General features: G+C 38.8%; 1 protein-coding gene across 1 annotated transcript in view; it reads left to right on the top strand.

The window, feature by feature from the left end:
* The window catches only part of rngtt (RNA guanylyltransferase and 5'-phosphatase), a 384,105-nt gene extending 371,872 nt beyond the window's left edge, over nucleotides 1–12,233 (top strand). Inside the window, exon 16 of the mRNA XM_063040367.1 lies at nucleotides 10,140–12,233. Within this exon, the coding sequence (XP_062896437.1) occupies nucleotides 10,140–10,300 (161 nt within the window). The 3' untranslated portion in view covers nucleotides 10,301–12,233. The remainder of the gene's footprint in view (nucleotides 1–10,139) is intronic.
* Nucleotides 12,234–18,460: the final 6,227 nt, after the last annotated feature.

Genomic DNA, 18,460 nt, shown 5'->3' with positions numbered 1-18,460 from the left:
TGATTGCTTCCACTTTTTTGTGTTGATTTATCACCTGTTATAGCTCTTCCGAGAGCTTGATTTAAACTCCTGTCTATCTGCTATCCCCAGTTTGTCTCAGCTCCTTGATAATGCACCCACGACGTTCTTTGTTCTGGCTTATTAGTGCCAGAACAAAGATCTTGATGTCAAGTGCCAACTTTGCTTATCCCTCAACAGATGCCTTCTGACAATCTCTTGAACATTTACAGCATTTTGTTTTATTTCAAATGTCAAGTTTTCATGATTTTTGCTTTTTAAAGAATATTAAGTTGATGGCTTTGGGAGACAATGTGGTATATCAAGATCAGCAAAACATAAGGTGTTTATGAGATTGACCAGTAGCAGTTTAATGTTTGTTACCTTATGATCTGCTGAGGTTCATCTGAATCTTTAATCATTTTCTGTAAAAACAAAACTGAGACAATTTATTCTTGAAGCAATTTCCTCAAGGTGAATAAATTATTTCATCCTGAATTGAAAATCCCTGTTTTGTAACCATTTTATTTGTTTATTGCACTCCTGTTCTGGTTTCATTTTATTTTAAGTTCCATTTTTTTCATCATTCTTCTTGGCTTTTTGAAACTCTTGTTTTTATTGCTGCCACTGTTGTTCATTTGTAAAATGTTCCTGTCCTACTTTTCCTCTAATCTCTTTCACAGAATTTCTTTTTGTCCCCATTTGGAATGTATTCACCCTGCACATTACTCATTATTTTTAAGTAATACTCAAAATACGTATGCCCTATACTGCACCATTATTCATAACAAGAACCTCAAAAGTTTGCAGCAAAGGTTCAGACTAATTTTGGCAAAGTAATGTGACTTTAAATTCATCATGGTAACTTGTAAAATTCAGTAGACTTATTTGTTTATTAGTAAAGAAAGGCAAACGTACCTATGTACATATATACATGGTTTCTCATTATCCCACATACTCATTATCACACATACATTGTTAATGGTGAACAGACAAGTGGAGAATAAGTAATATCTTGCATCACTGTACAGGTTGTGGGAGTGATTTTATCTTGGCCTTTTCTGAAGAGGACGTAGCATTGCATTTGAATGACTTGGCTAGAAGTGTAGGAAATTTTGGACCAGGGGTCTTAATTTTTCACAACACTAGAGCTGCACAACATGATGAGCAGATGTCCTCGGTGTGAAGGCAAGACTTTGTCCATGCATAGGTGCTCCTTCCTATTCTATCGTGGACAGATGCATTGGTAGGAATTAGATCAAATAGGTATACACCCACACCTCATTGCCTGCTGCTGATCTGGCTTATCCAACATTCATGCTGCCAGTAAAGTGCCCTTGCATTGGTATGCACCCACACCAATCTCAGTACTTTTTTCCTTTCTCTATTTGATATTCAACATGGATAATTCATGTACAAGCTCAAAACTGGCTATCTCGCTGACATCAGGAGTAGAATAGTATTCCAGCACAATATGTAAAGTGGTGGCCTGGTATATCTCACACTCTCCTGCTGTTACCCAATTATGGTTCAAATCCAAACTCTAGTTCAGTGATCATTGTGGTAGAGAACAAAAGCAGCAGGTCGAGGAGTATCTCAGAATAAAGCACCAGCCTAGCAGAGTTGCAGACTGGCATGGGAACCAGGTCACTATTAAGGCTGTAACCTTGTGGACTAATATTTTAATCAATGTATTAAGCTTCCCAATATATTTTTAACACTTTGTATATTTGCTAATAAAACTCTAATACTGACCCTTTCAGTTTCTCAATACTGTTTTCACTTTTATCTTCATTTATTCACTTCCTTTCTCCCTAAACTTCTATCCTCTCTGACACATTTCTCTATAACTATACACCCCTTGATATTTATACCTTCATTATCATCCTGGCATTAATCAACAGATGGCTAGCTTAATATATGCTATTTGAATTGTTAGCATACAAGTTCAAGAAAAGTTAACCATCATAAAGGAAATGGTGGGTAAAGAGATTAAGTTTACGCAGTAATCTTCATACTATTAATTTTACTGCAAGATACATTCACTAAGTGTTCCATGCATTCTATTTTAAAATATATTTTTTCATCGCGCTGTGTTTGGTATTATAATGTTAGTATAGTTTCAAAAAAGACTAAATCTTCTTGGCTAAAGATATTCAATTGGAAGCATGATTAATTGAACAGAAAGGTTAATGTATCATTTTTTGATATTACTTTTATATCCTTTATTCAATTACTGTCGTCTCTTGGTATTGTTTGACTAGTTTTTCTATTGATAAAATTGTAGTTCTAATATCACTTTATACATTTTCCATTTCTTTAGGGTGGAGTTTTTAACACAGTGAATTAACACCCAGCATGGGCCAAGAGTTCTCATTATTTTATTGTTCTGTGGGTGTGATAGACACATGCAATGCTTGTTGGAAATATGGATGAGTTCCAAATGAAAATTTGGAACTCATCTATGTTTCCACCAGGCATTAACTCTACTTGCAAATTTCTACAAATGTACCAAGGGTAGCATGGACGCATCACCGTCTGGTATGGTGGGGGTGGGGGGCACTGCACAGGGGTTAGAAAAAGCTGCAGAAAGTTGTAATCTTAGCCAGCTCCATTGTGGCCACTAGTGTCCCCAGCATTCAAAAGGCAATGCCTCAAAAAGGTGGCATCCATCATTATGAACCCTCCCCATCACCCAGGGCATGCCCTCTTCTCATTGCTACAGTCAAAGAGGAGTCCAGGAGCCTGAAGGCACACACTAACTGGCATTCTAAGTGGCTGCAACACCGTCTAGTATGGGGGGGGGGAAAGGGAGGGGGAGGCTATTGCACATGATCGAAATAAGCTGCAGATGGTTGTAAACTTAGTTAGCTCCATCATGGATACTAGCCTCAGTAGTATCCAGGACATCGTCAAGGAGCAATGTCTCAAAAATGCAACATCTGTTATTAAGGACCCCCATCACCCAGGTCGTACCTTGTTCTCAATGCTACCATCAGGAAGGAGGTACAGGAGCCTGAAGGCATGCACTCAATGATTCAGGAACAGCTTCTTTCCCTCTGCCATCAGATTTCTGACTGGACATTGAACCCACGAACATTAACTCACTATTTTTTTTATTTTTATTTTTGTACTACTTATTTATTTAAAATAGTTAAATTAAGTAAATAAATAAAGACACCTACTATCATTCACGTTTTTTCTGTTATTATGTATTACATTGTACTGCTGCCGCAAAGACAACAAATTTCACAACATCTGCCAGTGCTACTAAACCTGATTCTGATTCTGATTCTGATTCAGTGTTTCAGGAGCAGATTCTTCATGTCGCCATCAGAATTCTGAATCGACAATAGATACGTGAACACTACATCACTATATTTTTCTCCTCTCTTTTTGCATTACTTACTTAATTTATTTTTATATATATTTCTTATTGTAATTTAGTTTTTAAATTATTATGTATTACAATGTACTACTGTGGCAGAACAACAAATTTCACAATATATGCCAGTGATATTAAACCTGATTCCTGTTCTGAATATATATGCAATTGTTGCAATTTTTCCTTGTGCATGGTGCTTTTCTTTTAAAGATGAAGTTCCTTGAATTTCAAATGGTGACTCATGTCTCCTCAGTTATTGAATGGAGTTTGTTTGAAATTGAGATACAGTCAGTGAATTAGAAAATATTCTGTTTGGGCATGAGGGTGATTTCTGGGCAAGCATTTCCTTCTTTCCATTTAATAGAACATGGTAATTTAATGTAATTGCACTTTTAGTGGCATTGCTGTAAAATCACATGATTACCATGGGTTAAATAAAAGCACTAATTAAGCCAATTATTAAGAGTAGGTTTCCTTTTAATTAATTTATTTTCCACCTCTTTCTTCATTGTAGCCATAGATACAAACTGCCACTCATTCAGTACAAATTGCCATTGTTAAAAAAAAACAATGCCATTGTTGATAATTTTGCTAGTTAGCTAAAATGAAAAATGTTTCAGTGATACATTCTGTTGCTTCCTTTCTATGATACTACCAAGCTAGTAAACTCATAAATTTAATCTTAGATGTAGTTCCATCTGCTCCTTCTGTGGTTTCTCTCCTATCTAAACCCACTCCCTTCCCCTCAATGCTGTCTCAAAAACACCTTGTCTGCAAGACCCATCATTCATTCCTCTTGACTCCTTTTCCACAAAACTAGTTATTACTCAGCTTCCTTTCCTGAGTTCATAGTTAGCATATATTGATAATGATTCATATCTTTCAACATCACCCTTTCATCAGAAAAACTATTCTTTTTCCTCTGTCCATCCACCTGTATCTTTTCTAACTTTCCTTTCAGAGTCCTTGTGCATAAATGCCTTTGACATTTTGCCTTTGTTTCCCAGAACTCTATCTGAATTACTCAACAGGCTTGTTGTTTCTTGACACAGTCCTATAAGGGTTCTTATCAAAATTATCATTTTATGTGACTGTGCTATAGGTAATGTTTAAGGGAAGTGTGGATAGGTACTTTGACAATAGGGATATGGGGGGCTATGGCCCTGGCGCAGGTTGATGAGAATAGGCAGTTTAAATGGTGTTGGCATGGACTAGATGGGCTGAAAGGCCTGTTTCTGTGCTGCATGTCTCTGACTCTGTAATTCATCTTCTGCACATCTTTTCACCACCATCTAGTTTATTGCTGCTTCACTCACCTGTGCTATGTACAGAGGCTCCTTGTGTCTGTACCGTTCTTCTGGTCTCCCCTAGATTTCTATCTACAACTGCCTTTTATTTCTCATCACATTCTGCTTCCCAGCAATATAATCTGAAATCAGTTTCCACATGCCTGCTGAGGACACCTGGCTACAAATCACCACTCTTAATTAAACTTGCTAATCAAGCCTTGTGCATTCAAATCCAAAGCATTCATATACACTTAGTGGCCATGTTATTAGGTACAGGAGATATCTAATAAACTGGCCACTAAGTGTATTTCTATATGTTTGTGGTCTTCCACTTCAGGGTGCATCATGTTGTGCACTCAGAGATGCTCTTCTGCACATCATTGTTGTAACACATAGATATTTGAGTGACAGCTTGAACCTGTCTGGCCATTCTTCTCTGACCTCTCTCATTAATAAGGCATTTTTGCCCACAGAACTGCTGCTCACTGGATGCTTTTGGTCTCTCATATCATTTCCTGTAAACTTTAGAGATTGTTGTTCATGAAAATTCCAGGAGATTAAAAGCTTCTGGGATACTCAAACCAACTTGTCTCTCACCAGCAATCATTCCACAGTCAAGGTCACTTAGATCACATTTCTTTTCCATACTGATATTTGGTCTGAGCAACAATTGAATCCATGACCATGTCTGCATGCTTTAGTGCATTGAGTTGCTGCCACATGATTGGTTGCATAAATGAACAGGTGTGCAGGTATGCCAAATAATGGATGCCACGGTAATGTATATAGTATAATGATATTACAGCATGGGACATCGGAGTTCAATTCCTATGTCATCTGTAAGGAGTCTGTATGTTCTCTTCATGGAATGTGTGGTTTTTCTCCAGGTGCTCTGGTTTCCTCCTATGGGCCAAAGACATACCAGCAGGTTAATTGGTCATTATAAATTGTCCCATGGTTAGCCTAGGGTTAAATTGGTGGTTACTGGGCGTCTAATTCCACGCTGTATTTCAATCAATTAATAAATAAGTGGTCACTGGTATAAATAATAAGGGTTCCCAAACTGACCCCTGTGGTACACCCTGTGACCACATTCTGATCAACGTCTTACCATCACCCTCTGCTTCCTATGTCTGAGCTAATTTTGAATCTACCTAATTAGCTCTTCCTGGGTTCATGGGAACTAACCTTCATGATCACTTTGCTATGTGAGACTTGTCGAAGGCCTTGCTGAAGTTCAGATAGACAATGTGCACTGTCCTACCCTTATCTACCCTTTTGATTACCTCTTCAAAGAATTCTTAAAAGTTTCATAATACAAAACTTCTCACACCCAAAGCTGATTCCTCTAAATATGACTCTGTCTATCCAGGTAGATCTTGCCTGTCAGATGTCAGGCTCACTTAACTGTAGTTCCGTGGCTTGTTCTTGCTACCCTTTTTAAACAACGAAACAATATTAGCCACCTTCTGGAACTTCACCAGTGGCTAACATTGAAGCAAATACCTCTTCAAGGGCCTTTGAAATTTCTTCTCTAGTCTCCCACAAAGTCCAAGGATGGACTTTATCAGGCCCTGGGGACTAATCCGCCATTATATGCAGTAAGTCTACAAGTACCTTCCAAGATGGAACCAAAGTGTGGTGACTCATTGTAAGCTACTATCTCCAGATCTACTCATTACTTTTGTTGTAATTCTATTTGTTTAAATATAAATTCTGTATTTCTAAGAATTACGAATGATGTTATCCTCTATTCCGAATTCTGTTCTTGTTTTACCTTATGCTACCTCAGTGCAATGTAAAGATTTGATCTGTATGAACAGTATGCAAGACAAGCTTTTCACTCTACTTCAGTACATGTGACAATAATAAATCAAGTCCAATTTCATCGTTCTCCAACATATCTCAATAAGCACAAGGAGAAATATTTGTTATAAATCCCACTCGTCTCCTTTGGCTCAAGGCATAGATGGCCTTGCTGATCCCTAAGGGAGCCTGCCCTCTCCCCAGCCACCCCTATAATATATCTATAGAACGTCCTGGATTTTCTTTAACTTTGCATGCCCTTTCTTTGATATTCCCTGCACTCCTCTCAGCCATCTTTTTGTGATGTTTGTAACAGCCAACTCACAAAGCCAATCCATGCTTTAAATTCATCTCCTTTGTGCATTGTTAATCCCCATGCATTGAAATAAATGCAGTTTAACTGAGTATTCCTTTACCTCCTCTTACTATGCCCATGGCTATCCTAATAACTAAACTTGTTCTTACTAGCTGTTGCTTTATCCCAAGGCTTGCTCCTGCTCAGAGTTTCACCCTCTGTGAATCTAGTTGTTATCCTGCTGTGTAGCTTTAGCAAATTTCACTGCAAGGGATATTGGTCCTTTTCTGGTTCAAGTGCAACCTGTTGCCTCCACCCCAGAAGAGATCCAATTATCTAAGAATCTGAATCTCTGCCCCCTGCACCAATCCCTCATCCAGAAATTCATCTGATCTATCTCTCTATTTCTGGCCTCACTAGCAAATGGCACTGCAAATACCTCATGCCTTGTATGTTATTCATTGTAACATGTACAACGCCCTCTGGCTGTTTGATTTCCATTCCAGAATCTTCTGCAGCCGCTCAGAGACATCCTTGGCCTTGGCTCTGGAAAGTAACACACCATCCTGGCATTTCTTCAGTGGCCAAAGAACCGCTCACCTGTCCTCCTAACTATCAAGTCTCCTATTACTATCACCCTGCCTGACTGCACCCTTTCCCTCAAGCCTCAGAGCCAGTCTGTCTGTTGCTGCTAAAAAGAACGTTATCAAAAGAGATAAACCTATTTAGCCACAGGAGAACCCTGCACAGTATGCGTATTCCCATTGCTCTTTCATGTGGTCACCCATGTATCTGATGCTTCTACCTTTGGTGTTACTTGCCCAATAAAAATCTCATCTGTGATGTTCTCAGAATTCCAGATCATCCTGAGTACATTCACCTCAGTTCTATTTCCTTCACCTGGTGTATCAGTACCTGCAGTTGGGTGCACTTCCACAGATGGTGTCATCAGGGAAACCCTGAGGTTCCCTGACTTCCCAAATCCATGGTACATGGATCTTCCCTGATCATAAACTATTTTTTGACTGATTATTGTCCTCTAACCAAGACATTCTTTATATTGAATATAATCCTCGTCACTGATTTTTTTTCCCCACGTCTTTCACCCTTGTTGGGATTGTTAAAATAACTTAACTCATTACGGCTTTGTCAAAGGTCATCAGTCTCTCTCTCACTTTCATCATGTGTTTACATTTGTCATAAAACTTTTATGTTAAATACAGATGTTTCCAGAGGCACCTAAACTGAGCTTGCTGACTAATGCAGATTATGTATTAATAATGCATCAGTGTAGTAGACTGAAGGGCCTGTTTCTCCTCATTACAACTCCATAACACTATTACTTTTTTTTAACGAATAGCTGGGGGGAAAAAAACAGAGGACTGTTTAAAGGGATACAGTGTTACCTGTAAATCTTCAGGCTTTTAATCTTAGCCAAGTAAGAGATAAAATTGGAATCTTCAACCACTAAAATGAGCCCCCTTTTAAAAAATTGTATTATCTGTTTATTGCCAGGTAATAGTGATAATATTCCCTTCAATGACGCTGAAATATAACTGTGTATAACTTAGTAACTTATTGTTGGCTAGAATACTTGTTTTATTAGGTATAAAGCTGCAGTTATGTCCCAGTGATGGTCTTACATGACTTTGCAAAATTTATTTTGTGTGATTTTTTTTCATCAAATTAATGCATATGGTTTGTATTGCAATGAAACCAGGCTTGTTTTACAAACTGTTGGATAAATTGAAGATAAACTGCTGAATATGCAATAAAATTATTGCACGGTTCCATGTAAAGAGGGAATAAAATAGGAACTTGGGTGGCCCAGAGCCAGACATTCCATTTTATTATGTAGATAAAACCCACAAACAGCTAGAAAAAAGATGAAGAGGATTGAACAGCAGATGAATCAGGCCTGTGTCTGTGAAAATGCTGTTTATTTGGCCAATGGAAGAATAATACCAACTTGAAATTATTCTGTCAAAAGGCAGATCATAAACTAAGATCTTTCAGCAATAGAGCTGAGCCAGCATAGAAGTCTCACAAATTGTAGCATCCAGGGAGGAATGTATCAAAAAATGTTTTGTGTTTTATTTTAAACCTGTTTTAAAGTGAATTTTTTATATAGGATCTTAGTGTGTTAGTAAAACAAAGGCCTATTAACCCAGGAACTTTTTAATTGAAATCTGGATGAAAGAGCCAATTTTCTCAAATACAGGTTTCCCCCGCCATCTGAAGGTAGAGCGTTCCTATGAAATAAGTCGGAATGTCGTAAAGCGAAGAAGCAATTACCATTAATTTATATGGAAAATGATGTGAGCGTTTGCAGACCCAAAAATAACCTACCAAATCATGCCAAACAATACATAAAACCTAAAATAACAGTAACATATAGTAAAAGCAGGAATGATATGATAAATACACAGCCAATCATTGCTCACTGTTCTCCATAGCGACAACTCACGCAAGCGCTCTTGGCAAAAACACTCTCTCCAGTAACCTTTAAGCTATGAAGCTGCCAAATCATACCAAATAACACATAAAAATACACAGCCGATATAAAGTAGAAATAATGTTATGTACAGTGTAGTATCACTTACGGGAATCGGGAAGACAGCGCAGAGTACACTGATAATGGTGTGTTAGGCTGAGTTGTCGGAATCTGGGGTGTTGCAGTAGTTCCCACTCTCCGGGCAGTGAACCGATACTGATCCACAAAGCATGCAGGGGTACGATGGTAGCCAGGACGCACCCAGCACGGCTTTAAGAAAAAAGCTGAAATAAACAAGCTAATTAATTAGGCGCCTTTTTTTGCGCGCTGCCTTTTTTCATAAGAGTGAGGTTTTGTAAAGCGAACATTCGAAAAGCGGGGGACACCTGTACCAGCCTTTTGCAGCCATAAACTGATCAGGCCCCGTCGATCAAACACCTATTATCATATTCAAGTGAACCTAAGTAATAATGCACTGCCCTTCTAGATTGACTTTCCAAATTTGTGTTCAACATAAATATTTGGAATTGGATTACAGTATATGCTGTTGAAAGGCAGAGGTTCAACTTGAGATGTGGCTGGTGTTTGTTGTGTTCAACAACAATTCAGGATCTGTTTTACCTCTCTTTTGTTTATGAAAGTATCCATTTTCATTTTTCTGTGACTAACAATGAGACTAAAATGATTATATATTTTTAAAGTATTCAGAACATACTCAAAACATGAGGCTAACATAGGTATAAGAATAATGTAGGCCTAATTTCTGAAGTTAAATAGAAATTAAATAGATACAGGTATTTCATCTCATTCATGTTTATGTATGTGAAGCAGTACTGGCATCATACTAAATGTCTGATTCCCATCTTTTACCAGCTGTCTGCAATAGTATCACTAATCCAGTTACGAAGGAATTCCTCTTCGAATTCATTGAAAGAAATCAAATGGCCGAAAGAGAATCACGGAAGAGATCACTGGATATGGACTCTGAGCTAATGCCACCACCACCTCCGAAGCGACCAAACTTTGCTTTGTAAGCAATAGATTTGTAGACAGTATCTTTGTAAAATGATTCAGATATAGAATCATTGTTTTTGCAGGTCTGCATAGGCTGATATCAAAACTATTTTCTCTGGGACAGATGTTTGCAGATTCTCTTGAGCATAAATAGTTTTTTTCTCAATTCAGCAAACTGTAAAAATAAATAAAAATGTTCACCAACTAAGTGCAGTTATTAATTTTCTTTCCATTTCCAATATTTTGGTTAATTTGGATTGTCTCTGGGCTCTCTCATTACTGCACTCCAACTTTTAGTCCCTATCCAATACAGTGGATTCCAGTTAATTGGGACACATCGGGACAAGTGCATTTTGTCCAATTAAGTGGCTGCCCCAATTAGCCAAAGTTTCATGGGAATAGTTAAAAACATATAGAAAAAGACAAACTAGTAACAACTTTTGTATTTAAATGGAAATGCAGAACAAATTAGAACACTAACAATCCTACTACAGCACTATAAACCTGTAGTCCTGATTGTTATCGATATGTTGCTGTGTTCTTTTGATTGACTGTATTGGAACAAAATCAGCCCAGACATCTGGTGCAGATAATGGACTGCCTTCATACAATGCATTCAACAGTTACATCCTCCAAATCTTCATTTTCATTGTAACATTCAAGATGATTGTCAGTACATTCAAATTCTCCTAACTTGTTGAAGTAGTGAAATCGTTCTGTTTTCACTCCTGGCTATTTCTGGTATCTCCAAGCCTGAATGCTTGAAACTGCAGTGAGCAAAGCAGTTCTGAATTGTCTTACTGCTTATTTCTCACCAACTATCAGTGTCAAAAGTCACTGCTTTTTCGTGTTTTTACAGACGTAAATGGCGCTATTTAAAAACTTTTCACTCAAACAATGCTGTGGTATCTAATGGCCACAAAAATGTACCCAACTGACACTAGTTTAAAAACATCAGCTACAGTCCCCTGTCTCAATTAAGCAGTATAGTGTTCCAAATAAACAAAGTGAATCCCAGCAATTTTCTCGATTCGTTTTTGTTCTTTCAGAGTTGCCCCAAGTAAGCGGCTGCCCTGATTAACTGATGGCCCAATTAACTGGAATCCATTGTATTTACAAGAAATTGCAATTGTATACAGTATTTATTCTGTGGAGGAAAAAAACACACTTTATTTTGCAATTTAATTCAAAGTTCTCCAAATCCTGTGGAGCTGTTTGCTTTCAATCGTTTTTGCAGTTTGTTGTAAATATAAAACAGATTAACTTATCATACAGTTTTTTAAGAGCTTTATTTTTAATATAGTTTTAACCCACAGACAATGCAGACCAAAAAAAAATTTAGGGTTCTTACTCTGAGTACCATTTCATTTCAAAGAATGGATATGAACCAAATTTGCGTTAATGAAAAGTGAATAAAGATTTCTCCACCAAGCCTACCACCTTGCTCCATCCACCAAGACTCTGTATTTGCTTTAATTTAAAAATGGTGGACGTTAGCTGAAGTGCATCCCTCACTCCATATACTTTCTTCTGACTCACTTAACTTTCATGTTTTCTTTTTTAAAATTATGGAGGAGTTGATGTAAACATTTGCAATAAGTGTCAATAAAAAGACACCTCCTTCCTTCAAGGTGAAGTGTGTTGGATTATGCAATTTTTAGGAAAACTTTGTCGCCTCTTTTTGTCTTGTTAATTAAAAATATAAATGTTTCAAGTTTGTTGCAAGATCTCTTATTATTTTGTTTTATGTACTGTATTCTCAAACCTGTAGTGAATACATTTATAATCACACTGATATAATTTGATTTAATAACCTGCTGTGCAACTAAAATAGTGAAATTTTCTGTGAAGTTACATCAGACTGAGTATTATTTCAGGAAATTAACAAAGTAATTTATTTTAAAGAAATGGTTTTACTCACGATAACCCAAACAAAAACCTCAGAGACACATTTCAAACAAAAAAAAGAGATCATTTTACTGGACTTAACTTCCACAGTGAATTGGATAAGTAAAATGCTGCAAAATGTGAAGTTGTATTTTGTATTAAATTTGTGTTTTTTCCCTTTCCTTTGATCCCGAGCAGTGGTAGTATATGATCACAGTTTCTATCAGTTGAAGCAGTTGCTGTGGGAGGAAAGCTGGAAGTGAAAAATACTGCGATACTTTTGTGTTTTGAGTTGCAGCACAGACAGGCTGCAAAAGAGATATCCTGTCTCTGGTTTATTTAGCTTAATATACAAATTATTATACAAATAGTGTTAGTCTTTTGTTATTTCATAGAATATAGGAACGTTTTGGAATGATGAATGAGATCTGCATTGAATATGGTTGAAGACGTCCATTTTGCACTACTGTGGTCCACATGAAAATGCCGATTTAAACCACACATCTGCCACGTGACCTTTATCCCTCAAATCTCTGCCTGTTCTTGTGTGTCTAAATGCCTCTTAAACTTTTTTATCATATTGGCTTCCAGTGTCAGCTTGTTCCAGGCACCTGTGTTGACTGTTCATCGGCGGAACTAGGTTAGGGAATTCACTACGCAACTTGTTTAATCGAAGCTCGCGCTTTATTGTCTCTTCACAAGCAACAATGTAACTGTGTTGGCCCTGGGTCAACAACTTAGAACATGAATTCTATTGCTTCCTCTGTACCAAAACTCACTCAGACCACTTTTCCGATTTATATCGCGGAAATGGGGGATTGCCATTAGCCAAATGATCTTTCTTTGCCCAGCCCCTGGCATGGGGGTTCTTCCTTGCGATGGTGGTTCTCTTTAGAGAGTTATTGCTGGTAGCACACTCGATTTTTTTTATTCGTTCCTTGCAAATTCTAATATTGCATTCCAGTGTCAATGGCTGTAGGTCATGTGTCTGACCTTTAACACCTTATTGGCTCTACTCCAGGCCAGCAACCATTTATTGCTTTCTTCCCAGCAAGTGACAATCAGTAATTTATGATTCTTTGTTCTCTTCAGTAACCAGCTTGAAATTACTCCATGCAGGCACCAATCCCAACATACACAACCCTGCATGTTATAACAAGGAACACCTCACAAATAATTTCTTTGGAAATGATCTCTAGTTCAGCAGATTACCTGAAACATCTTTGTGTCTACTTTAAAACACAGAAAGCAAAACAACTTCGTCTCACAAAAACAGTTCCACAAAATAGTAACCTCCATCTTCAAGCACGTGGCAGGAACAAACGCAATTGATCTGCCTGCTTCCATTGTCCTTGACCCATTCAAGGTTGACATTTTCTTCCATATTTTAAATTCACCATGGCCGACACCCGCCACTTACAGTATGTCAAACAAAATTGCTGTGTAAATCTCATTTAACTTTCACACCTTAAACTTGCGTGCTCAATTAAAAAAAATTCTACCCTTGGTAAAGACCCTGATTATCTGTCCTGTCTACACCTTTCATAATTTTATATACTTCAATCAGATGGCCTGCCGCCTCAGAAGTTTCAAAGAAATCTATCCCAAGTTTAATCCAACTTCACCTTAGAGCTAATATTCTCTAAACCAGTTATTATTCTGGTGAGCCTCCACCACACTCTCCAAAGCTTCTACATTCTTTCTGTAATCCAGTGACCAGATCTGCACATAATCCTAAAAAAAAGTCTAACTGAAGTTTTATATGTCTGCAACGTGACTTTCAGACAGAGGAAATTAAGCATGCTTTACTCTACTGGCTATCACTCTCAGGGGCCTGTACCCCTTGCACCTCCTGTACATTTACACTCCTGAGGATCTTGCCATTTATTGTATATTTTCTTAAATTTGGCACTATTTATTTTTGTAAATTATAGTAATTTTTATGTCTTGCATTGGTACTGCTGCTGCAAAACTGCAAATTTCATGACATATATCAGTGATAATAAACCTGATTCTGGCTTCCAAAAGTGCAACACCTCACAATTGTCTAGCTTAGACTGCATTTACCATTTTACAACTGCTCAATCCTTTGACAACCTTTCTTATTATCCACAACTCTGCTAATTTTTGTACCTTCTACAAACATGCTTATCAGCCCAGATACATTTTTGTTCCAATCGTATATCAGAAACAACTGAATCAAAGCACTGATCCTTGTGGAACACAACTAGTGACAACTATTATTCCACACAGAATAATTCCCCCCACCACTATCCTCTGTCAACTGTGGCCAAGCCTTCTTTGAATCAGCACAGAACTGACTGCAGCCTGTGCACTCAATTTAGTGGATTCTGCAGCTCATGTTCCATGTATATTTGGTTTCCTTTCTTACTATTTGTGCAATTTGCAATCCTTTGCACTTTTATTGGTTGGTTTTTGTTTTGTGTGTGTGCGTGTTTGAGGATTTTATTGTGTTTCTTTGTTTTGTGGCTGCCTGCAAGAAAATGAGCCTCAAGGTTGTATGTGGTATAAATCTTTGATAATAAATTTGAACTTTGTATCCAGCCTACCATGTCACTATGGATCCCTTTGCCTTAAGTCTTCTTGATCAGCCTAGAAAGAAGGACCTTATTAAAACTTTACTGAAGTCCATATGTACAACATCCACTGCCCACCCTCGTTTATCATCCTCGTTGCCTCCTCAAAAAAAAACTCAAATGAAAATTGTAAGAGATAACCTCCCTGCCCATGTCCATACTGACCATCCCCAATAAATCATTGCTTAATCTAGATGTGAGGAGATTCTATCCCTAAGGATTCTCTACATTGATTTTCCCACCACTGAAGGAGGTTCATTAGTCTCTAACTGTACCTATTGCCCATCTTAAACATCAGAAAAACATTCGCTCTTCCCTAGTCCTCTGGGACCTCTCCTGTGGCTAAAGAGGATACAAAGATTTCTGTCAAGGCAGCAACAATTTCCTCCCTTCCTTTCCTCACTAGTCAGGGATAGATCCAATCAGGTTTTTAATTCTTTCATATCTTAATGCTCTTCAGGAGACCTGACACCACCATCTTCTTGATAACAATTTTCTAGAATATCAGTCCACCCCTACCTCATCTCTGTATCTGCCATGTCCTTGGAAAATACTGATGCAAAGTACTTGTTTAGGACCTGGTCCAATTCCGTCAGGCATTAGTTCACATCTTTGTCCTTAAGTCGTTCTACCCTCTCCCTGGTTACGCTTTTTTTCGTAATGTATGCATAAAATGCCTTGGGATTCTTTTCAGTCTCTTTGATGCCCCCTTTAGCCCCAGATTCCCTGTTTAAAATTCTCCTGCTTCCTTCAATTTTCTGGAGGATCCTGTCTGATTTCAGCTTCTGAAACCTTACATGTTTTTCCTTTTTCTAAATTTGTAACCTCTCTCATCACCCTTGCTTTCCTCACACAGGATCATGATGGTCCTAAATACTGACCAGCTGGCCTTTAAATGACTCCCACATGTCAAGACGTGGACTTGCCCAATAACAGCTGTTTCTATTCTACGGTCCCCAGCTCCTGTCTTTTGTAATATTCTTCCTTTCCCAATTAAGTAACTTCCTCCCAAGGTCTAACTTCATCCTTAACCCTAACAATCTGAAAGCATTACAGAATTATGACCACTGCTCTCAAAATGCTTTCCCACTGAAACTCTGAACAGCTGGCTAAGTTTATCTGACTGGGGAAATTAAAGTCACCCACTATCCTGTTCATTTTATACCCTTCCATAATCTGCCTACTTCTCTGTCCCTCGATCTCCTGCGGGCTACTGGAACACTTATATACTGTATATCTCCATCCTAGTGATTGCACCTTTCTTATTCCTGAGCTGTACCCATATTGCCTCACTGAATGGCTCCTCCAGGGTATTCTCCAAGTGCTGCTATGACATTCTCCCTGATAATAGGGCAAGTCCTCAAGCATTTCTACATGCCTCTGTCATGTCTGAAACATTGGAATCTGGGAACACCGGGCTACAAGTGCTATTCTCTCGACCAAGGGGTTCCGTACACTAATCCAGGCTCTAAATTAATCTCTCCTACCCTTAATATTCCTTGAATTGAAGTAAGTACACCAGCTCACCGCCCCCCACTATGCCCATTTAGCTAGTTCTCATTTCAGACTTGCCTAAATGTTTCGGTATCCTCTTTACCTCTACTCGCCGACCAACTACATCGGTTCCCAAATCCCTGCAATGCACACCTCCCTGCAAAGTTATTCGTGCCCCTGCAGCTTAAATGCAATCCATCCTTCTTGTATGGGTTACACCTGCCCTGGAAGAGTCAAGTTATTCATGTACCTGAAACCTGTCTGCACCAGCTTCTTAGCCATGCTCTCTTCTTATTTGTTGCAAAACTGGCATGTAACACAGTGAGTAACCCTGGGATTACAATGCTATAGGAACTCCTTTTTAACCTTCCTATCTTCCTAAATTCTCATCTCTCTTCCTGCCTATGAACATGTACCAATCTGGATCATGACCTCTGGTTGCTCACTCTCCCCTTTCAGAGACATCCTTAACCCTTGCACTAGGGAGGGAATACACCATTCTAGGATCTCGCTCAGAGACATCTGACTGGAGACCCCATTCATTATTGCTTGCCTAGTCCTTGATGTATAACAGAGCCAGTTGTAGTGCCAGCGATCTGACTATTGTCATTTCCTTATGAGAGGTTATATCCCCCAACAGTATCCAAAACAGGATAAGTGTTTGTGCAGGTAACAACCACTGGCAAATACTGCTCTCCCTGCCTGCTCTTTCTGGTGATAACCCATCAATCTGACTGAAACGTTGGTGTGGTCACCTCAGTGAAATTCCGGTCTACAGCATAACACTCTGCTTCCTGTGTGTTTCCCAGTGAGTACAGATGATCCCTGGGTTCTGAGAGCAGTTGCAGTTGGACACTTGCTGCACAATTGTCATCAGGGGCACTAAAAGTTTCTATTTCCCTGAGCTTGATCATGTGTGGATCCTGTTGCACATGGGCATGGGTGTTCTCTTGGAGATTTCCCTTTCTTGAAGTCTACAATCAATTCCTTGGTCTTGCTGATTTTAAGTACAAGATTATTGTTGTGATACCACTCAATAAGCTGATCTCTATCACTCTTGTACAGCTCCTCATCACCATCTGAAATTCTGCCAACAGTTGCATCATCGGTGAGTTTATGGTGTTTGAGCTGTGCCTAGCCACTAGTCTTGAGTGTAGGGACAATGGAGCAGCGGGCTAAGCTCACATCCTTGAGGTGTGCCTTTGTGCTAGTGAGGTGTTATTGGAATCTGCATTGACTGTGACCTCCGGGCGAGGAAGTCAAGGATCCAGTTGGTTTTGCATGCAGGGTTCACATGCAGCCAATACAGCATTTCACACTGATGAGATAATTTTCTGTCGTTGTATGTCTTTATGATTTCCAGACAGCATACACAATAAAACTTTGTGAAACTTTGTCACATGGTGTGAGCAGAATTATCTGCAGCTTAATGTGAAAAAGACTTAAGGAGCTGAGGAGGGCTGAGGTACCGGTGACCCCTGTTTCCATCCAGGGGGTCAGTGTGGACATGGCGGAGGATTACAAATGCCTGGGGATACGAATTGACAATAAACTGGACTGGTCAAAGAACACTGAGGCTGTCTACAAGAAGGGTCAGAACCGTCTCTATTTCCTGAGGGGACTGAGATCCTTTAGTGTCTGTCGGACGATGCTGAGGATGTTCTATGAGTCTGTGGTGTCCAGTGCTATCATGTTTGCTGTTGTGTGCTGGGGCAGTAGGCTGAGGGTAGCAGACATCAACAGAATCAACAAACTCATTCGTAAGACCAGTGATGTTGTGGGGATGGAACTGGACTCTCTGACGGTGGTGTCAGAAAAGAGGATGCTGTCCAAGTTGCATGCCATCTTGGACAATGTCTCCCATCCATTACATAATGTACTGGTTGGGCACAGGAGTACACTCAGCCAGAGACTCATTCCACTGAGATGCAACACAGAGCATCATAGGAAGTCATTCCTGCCTGTGGCCATCAAACTTTACAACTCCTCCCTTGGAGGGTCAGACACCCTGAGCCGATAGGCTGGTCCTGGACTTATATTCATCTGGCATAATTTGCATATTATTATTTAATTATTTATGGTTTTATATTGCTATATTTATACTCTATTCTTGGTCGGTGCAACAGTAATGAAACCCAATTTCCCTTGGGATCAATAAAGTATGTCTATCTATCTATCTATATCTATCTAAAAATTTCAAGC

Source organism: Mobula hypostoma, chromosome 2 (assembly GCF_963921235.1).
Source record: "Mobula hypostoma chromosome 2, sMobHyp1.1, whole genome shotgun sequence".
Lineage (NCBI taxonomy): Eukaryota > Metazoa > Chordata > Chondrichthyes > Myliobatiformes > Myliobatidae > Mobula > Mobula hypostoma.
Note: the sequence above shows the minus strand (reverse complement) of the source record. Positions and strands in the feature narration are given on the sequence as shown.